This window comes from Notolepis coatsorum (genome assembly GCF_963971535.1).
Source record: "Notolepis coatsorum genome assembly, contig: SCAFFOLD_402, whole genome shotgun sequence".
Taxonomy (NCBI): domain Eukaryota; kingdom Metazoa; phylum Chordata; class Actinopteri; order Aulopiformes; family Paralepididae; genus Notolepis; species Notolepis coatsorum.
The window spans coordinates 83,177-90,676 of NW_028169057.1; the positions used below are offsets into that span (position 1 = coordinate 83,177).

At 44.3% G+C, this 7,500-nt stretch overlaps 1 protein-coding gene across 1 annotated transcript in view; it reads left to right on the top strand.

Moving 5' to 3' along the window:
• The window catches only part of LOC311248805 (protein kinase C-binding protein NELL2-like), a gene marked incomplete at both ends in the record, with an annotated part of 69,951 nt that overhangs the window by 30,884 nt on the left and 31,567 nt on the right, over positions 1-7,500 (top strand). The window contains 3 exon segments of the mRNA XM_084339633.1: positions 516-559; positions 3,014-3,096; positions 7,151-7,279. Coding sequence (XP_084195759.1) covers positions 516-559; positions 3,014-3,096; positions 7,151-7,279 — 256 coding nt within the window.

Genomic DNA, 7,500 nt, shown 5'->3' on the forward strand with positions numbered 1-7,500 from the left:
GTTGTTTGGGTGGCTGGAGTCTTTGATAGTTCTCTTAGCCTTAACCCATGCCCCCGCTTGTGCCTGGAGATTGTGCGTTCGGACTGAACGGGCCACTCTCTGTAGTCTGCTACGGTCTTGTTGCCGAGTGCTATTCCCAAACCAGGAGGTGATATGCCAGTCAGGATGCTCTCTATTGTGCATGAGTAGAAGTTCTTAAGATCTCTGACTGACTTGGAACTTCTTAGGCGCCTGAGGAAGTAGAGGCGTTGCCGTGCCTTCTTCACAACACTGTCAATATGTGTGGTCCATGTCAAGTCCTCGGATATGTGGACTCCGAGGTACTTAAAAACTGTTCACTCTCTCAACCAGTGCCCCGTCGATGCTGAGGGGGCTGTAGTCCCTGACCCCCCGACCTCCTAAAGTCCACAATCATCTCCTTTGTTTTGCTGACGTTCAGGGAGAGGCTGTTCTCTTGACACCATCCCGCTAGAATCTTGACCTCCTCCAGGTAAACCCTCTCGTCTGTGTTGCAGAGATCAGGCCCACCACTACTCGTCGTCAGCGAATTTGATGATTTGTGTGTTGTTTTACTCGCTGGCCACACAGTCATGTGTGTACAGGGAGTAGAGGAGGGGACTCAGAACACAGCCCTGGGGGGCCCCTATGTGAGAGTGATGGATGAGGAGGTGCAGTTGTCTGCTCTCACCACCTGGGGTCTGCCCGTCAGGAAGTCCAAGGCCCACTGGCAGAGGTCATAGAATTCATGCCAGGTCCCTGAGCTTGGCTATAAGTTTGGAGGGGACTATGCCATTGAATGCTGAGCTGTAGTCGATGAACAGCATTCTCACATAGGTCCCCTGCCTCTTGTCCAGGTGTTGATGCTGCTGTGTGCAGCACATGGGCTATGGCGTCCTCCGTGGACCTGTGGGGCGATATGCAAATTGCAGGGGGTCCAGGTTGATGGGGAGGGAGGAGCAGATGTAGCCCTTTACTAGCTTCTCAAGCACTTCATGGCTATGGAGGTGAGGTAGCTACAGGGTGGTAGTCGTTGAGGCAAGCAGGCTTGGCTTTTTTGGGTACAGGGATAATAGTGGACTTCTTCAGACAGGTGGGATGACAGCCTGTTCCAAGGACAGGATAAATATGTCAGTGAATACCGGGGCCAGTTTGGTCGGCACAGACTTTTTAGGACGCGGCCGGGATACCAGTCCGGTCCTGCTGCCTTCCTGATATTCACTTTCTTAAAGGTCTCCTCACCTCATGTTCTGTTACCCCTGAACACTGAGTCTCCATCAGCAGTGTCCCCCCCTCCATTGCAGTGATTTGTAGGCTGGTGATGTTATTCACAGCCTCAAACCTTGCATAGAAGGTATTGAGATCATTTGCTAAGGAGATGTCACTGTCCAGCTTGAGGGAGGTGCCTTTGTAATCTGTCATCGTTCTGAGGCCCTGCCACATAGCTCTAGAGTCAGCCTGTTCATATTGAAGTTCAATTTTATCCCTGTAGCGCCGTTTTGCTTCTATTACTGCCCTCCTAACGTTGTATCTCGCCACCTTGTGGTCATTCATGTTGCCTGCCACAAGCCCGGTGTTGTAGGCTGAGGTACGCGCTTTCAGAGCCTCACGGACGGATTTGTCTACCCAGGGCTTTTGGTTTGGGTAAACTCTAATTGTGGTAGTGGGGATTGTTTCTTCCACCAAAGTACAAACAAAGTCCAGCACTGTCTCCGTGTAGTCATTAATGTTATCTGTGTTATCACGGAACACCCCCCAGTCTGTACATTCAAGTGCAGCCTGGAGCGTTTCCTCTGATTCCACAGACCATCGCTGCACATCTCGCGATACTACCGGGGCGCGCTTGAGACTTTGTTTATATTTTGGTGAAAGAAAGATGGCGTCATGATCAGATTTGCCTAATCCACTGGCAGCCTGAGACTTGTATCGACAGTTTCAGCGCCGACCTTGTTTACATTTTTACCTCGTTGAATGCCATCATCCACTTCAATGTTAGCGTTAAAAATGCCTAATCTATGTTTTAAATTGTGTCTAATCTGCCCGTCACTTATCAATGACTTGTTTGCAGTCAACATTGTCGAAACGGATAGTTTTTTAATCGGTTCATATCCTTTTTATAGCATTTCGAAAAGCTATCGTTCTCTCAAAAAATTCTGAAAATTTTAAGATTCCCCCATAAACGGCATTTATTGGAATATTCTCGAATACACTAGACACGTTGTCATTTGTCGGCCTATTTATGAATAGTTTTCAAATAAACGCTAGATTATCGATAGTATATGTGTACTTATGCACGCTATAGACGCGGGCTGAAAAATCTATTCTCTTGTTTCCTCAAGATCACACACACACACACATACACACATAGGGACACGCTGTTATCTCAGTGAATACAGCTCCGATTACCTCAAGACTGGTAACATAGACTCCTTACCTTAGATCAGATGTTCTCCAAAAAGATTATTCCAATCCCTGATCGCCATTCCAAATATCTATCACGCTTATTGATCGAATAATTGGCTGATGTAAATATATATTCCAGGCTGCTTTCCGTCTCGTGATCAGATCCCTCTTGATCAGACGGCTCGCCAGCACAATGGAGCCAGTTGGCTCCACCTCTACAGATCTACAGAAGGTGGGATGTATGCAAAGGCCTGCTGTTCTACACTCTTAACAAAAATGCACTAAAAGTGGTTATTTGGCTCACAATAATCTACAGGCTGAATAAAAGGAGAGGCCAAAAAATATATACAGTAAATGAATAAAACAGGCAGAAAAGTGAATGTACACTATTATAAAGTTGTTATAAACAATTTCATAAAAAAAAACACTTCAGGTATAAACCACGCCCACTTCTGGTCTTCTATCTGAATACAGATACAGATAACTGTGTTGGTTGAACAGATACAGATAATGACGTCTCCACATACATTTTGCACGCAGAATCATTAAAAGTGAAAATGAAGACGAAAGCTGGTATTATTTAGTGTCATAACCCTGGCATGGTGTGTTTCAGCCTGTCCCACCTGCAACGACTTCCACAGTCTGGTTCAGAAGATCATGGAACTACAAGATGTCCTGGCCAAGACCTCCAGCAAGGTAAACTGTGTGTGTGTGTGTGTGTGTGTGTGTGTGTGTGTGTGTGTGTGTGTGTGTGTGTGTGTGTGTGTGTGTGTGTGTGTGTGTGTGTGTGTGTGTGTGTGTGTGTGTGTGTGTGTGTGTGTGTGTGTGTGTGTGTGTGTGTGTGTGTGTGTCACTGACTCCAAGGCAGCACGCACACATACACACAACATTCACTCATCATATACATGCATGTATAATCAAACATGCATACATATTCATTAATCTTATCATACATGCATTCATACATATTACCATACATTCATATCCATTCATACATATATTTATTTATTGGGTTGTGTACATATATCTATTTATTGGGTTGTGTATATATATTTATTTTTTGGGTTGTGAGGGTATTGGTGTTGGAGGTTGTCTGATTTTAATGTGTGGAAACTGCTAATTAATTGATGTGTAGCACCTGTTTAGTTTGGTTAATTTAATTATGTGTGGCACCTAATCTAATCTAATCTAATCGACTGACCTGCAGTTACACAGGGATAGACGATAGGGGGCGCTTTTTTCCCATCTGAGCTCCTGGAGGGGCTGCTGTACCAACGGGAGACTCGGTTGATGAAATATGAATTCAGATCGCTAATAAAAAAATCAAACGACATTTCTCGTCGTCGGCACTCAACGGGGGGGCTGTTAAAACGAGAATAGTCGTCGCTGGCATCCAAAGTGTTAAAAGACTCAACAACGTTTCGATCTAAGAGCCATTTCAAGTTCAAGTTCAAGTTCAAGTTCTTTAATAGTTGTCATACAGAAGTACAGAATACTTTCATACAAAATGCTTCTTACTGTTACGCTCCAGAGACTGTGCTAGACAAGATAGTATCAAATAACATAATAACATAATATAGCATGTAATTTAGAAGAAGAAAAATGAGGTCACAGTGTTCGGTATAGACATATGTACAATGTTCTGAGTTACCATATAATATACAATACTATGCAGTGTACTAATGTACAGTACTATCTAGTGCAAAGCAGAAATGGGATGAGGTACAATTTTAGGTACAATTTACAGTAAGGTGTACGAGTTGTAGTGCAATCCTTCATCCATAAATATAAAGTGTGGGGAGTGGGTGCTACAGTGTGTTTGTTTAAAGTGGGTGTGTGCTATAAAGTGTGTGGAGTGGGTGCTACAGTGTGTTTGTTTAAAGTGAGTGTGTGCGTGTGGATGTGTGTGCTATGTGCGTTTGGTGGTTGTTGTTGTGTAGTGTTCATTCATTGTTCGTTTAGCAGCCTGATGTCCTGGGGATAGAAGCTTCTTCTGAGTCTTTCTGTGCTCGCCTTGAGACTCCGGTATCGCTTGCCTGACCGCAGCAGTTCAAAGAGGCAGTTGTTCGGGTGACTGGAGTCTTTAATGATTCTCTTAGCCTTGCCCTTGCAACGCTTGTTGTAAATGTTCTCGAGGGTGGGGAGCCCCCCTCCAATTGTGCGTTCGGCTGAACGTGTCACTCTTTGTAGTCTGCTTCGGTCTTGTGCAGTGCTATTCCCAAACCAGGAGGTGATGTTGCCGGTCAAGATGCTCTCTATTGTACATGAGTAGAAGTTCTTAAGGATCTTCTGACTGACTTGGAACTTCCTTAGGCGCCTGAGGAAGTAGAGGCGTTGTCGTGCCTTCTTCACAACACTGTCAATGTGTGTGGTCCATGTCAAGTCCTCGGATATGTAGGCTCCGAGGTACTTAAAGCTGTTGACTCTCTCAACCGGTGCCCCGTCGATGCTGAGGGGGCTGTAGTCCTTTGGGATGAGAAATGTCCAGGGCCTTCCCCTTCTCGTCAATTAGTCAATTAATTGGTCGGTTTGGTCTTAGTTTGTGAGACTTTGTTAGTCAATTAGTAGATTATCTCCTGAAAAATTATAAGCACTGTGGTGCAGTGGTTTAGCACTGTTGCCTCACAGCAAGAAGATCCTGGTAGTTTGCATGTTCTCCCCGTGTTTGCGTGGGTTTCCTCCGGGTAATCCATTTTCCCCCACACCATAAAACACATGCATGCTAGGTATATATTCCTGCCATTGCCCTTGACCCAGGTGCCGGCATCACAACTGGAGTTGGTCCCCGGGCGCCGCACTGTGTGGCTGCCGACAGCTCCTAGATAGTTAGGACGGGTCAAACGCAGAGGACGAAGCTCCCAGAGGGGATTTAATAAAGTGCCTTCTTCGGCTCAGAGAGCTGCCTCTGCATTGTTCTATGTGGGTCAGAATTAGCAGATTTGTCGATCAAATCAATGAATCGATTTGTTTGCCTAGACTGGGAGTTGACTAAGAATGTCTTTGGTCGAGGACAGCCTGAGAACATCTTTTGTCCATTAACTTACTTGTTAACATCAGGGAAACTATAAAAGAAGGACGGGTCAGAATACCAGCGTTCTACTGTAATACTCTGCTTGGTGCCAGACATTGGTGCCAGTTCTATTGAAGCCTATATTAGTATTCAAAATATACCAGCTATCTCAGGGAAATATACATCAACCAATAGATCAAACGTTATAAAAGTTAGTTAACGATGCAACAAATTGCAGGTGATTCTGACATCCGAGGTAATAACCTGATTAAATATCATAAATGAGGAGACGGCTGATCCCATCCAACTCAAAGACGACCCAACTGTAAGTTTCCACACTTAACGCACCAGTGTGCATTCACGCACTACACGTGACGTGATGACCCTTCCTTACGTACACACCCACTTTAAATGGACCACTCACTGTAGCACCCACTTTACACACTTTAGACACTAACACACTTTATATTTATATATTATATTATTGGCAACTCATTGCACATAGCCAAGCCTCGCACCTTACCTTACCACCACAAGGTGGCACCACAAGCTACCTCATCCCATTTATATTGTATTGTAAACACTCTGCATTGTATATTGCACCACAAGCTACCTCATCCCATTTACCTCATCCAATTTATATTGTATTGTAACTACTCTGCATTGTATATTGTACATGTGTATATTGAAAATGTTTGTCTTGTTTACACTTGTTTAACACTTTGACCGCCAAGGACGCCTAAACTCGTCATTCCCCGCCATGCTAATTCTGCCAATGACGCCGTAACACGTCATTGAGATCAATATTTCAAAAATCTGTGATCGCAATCATAATTTCTCCCCCGGAGACTTGAGATCTACTGTTGATCCCCTCTAAACTCTCCAACGGTTCAAGAGCGCCATCTGGTGGCCGATCGGCGGATCGCCCAAACCGGAAACCGGAAACGGAAACTGGTGCTCATCCAAATTCGGTCCGATCACTCGCTATAGGTCCCGGGACTCGAGCGCGACACAATGGATAGTGATCCGTTACCATTACAATAACTTGATAAACAACATGATTTGGACGTATATACTATTATACAACCTGGAGATGGCTAGATCGCTATCAAACTGTATTTGATCATCAATATAATGCATTTAGGGCTATAAATCACGTTCTGGAGAATGCTGCAGAAAACGATAAAAACATATTTATACTTTAGACCGTATTTTAGTATGAATATGTGAATGAAAAAGTATAACGTTCCCACATCCTGAACGATAGATAATTGACGTTGAATGGGCCATAGTAATGTCAATTTAGCAATACAATTTAAAAAGTTATAGCCCTGCAAAGAAGGGGAACTTCTCCATAGACAAATAGAGCTGGCAGAGAAGGGTATAATGATGTACATAAGCCTGGCGAAGAAAGTGTTAAGTACTTGACTTTCTATTTTATACTTATTAGACTTTTTATAATTGTCAATTTTGACCTAGCACATTTGAACCCTAACCCTCTGGAGCAAAACAGAAAGAAGCATTTCATACAAAAGTATCCTGTATTTCTGTATGACAACTAATAAAGAAACTTGAAACTTCTTTTTATAGTTTCCTTGGTTAACGTGCATGTGTGTGTGTGTGTGTGTGTGTGTGTGTGTGTGTGTGTGTGTGTGTGTGTGTGTGTGTGTGTGTGTGTGTGTGTGTGTGTGTGTGTGTGTGTGTGTGTGTGTGTGTGTGTGTGTGTGTGCGTGTGTCCAGCTGGTGCACGCGGAGGAGAAGATGCGTGGTCTGGACGGCTGCTACTGTGAGAGGACCTGCAGTATGGACGGAGTGATCTACAGGGAGGAGGAGGGCTGGATGGACGGCTGCAGGAACTGCTCTTGCTGGGTACGTTAGGCTGTGATCACGTCGAAGGTCTTTTTCTTGCACTCAAACACAGCTGTATACAACTGTACATAGAGAATGGAAAGTGCACAGGGCACACAGGGAGCAACGAGCGATTGCCTCCCACTGATTACCATTGCTACCTCAGCTAACGTTACATGAGTTACATCAATTACATAAATGACGTATTTGGGCTTTTCTGTTATAAAACAGCGCCTGAGTGG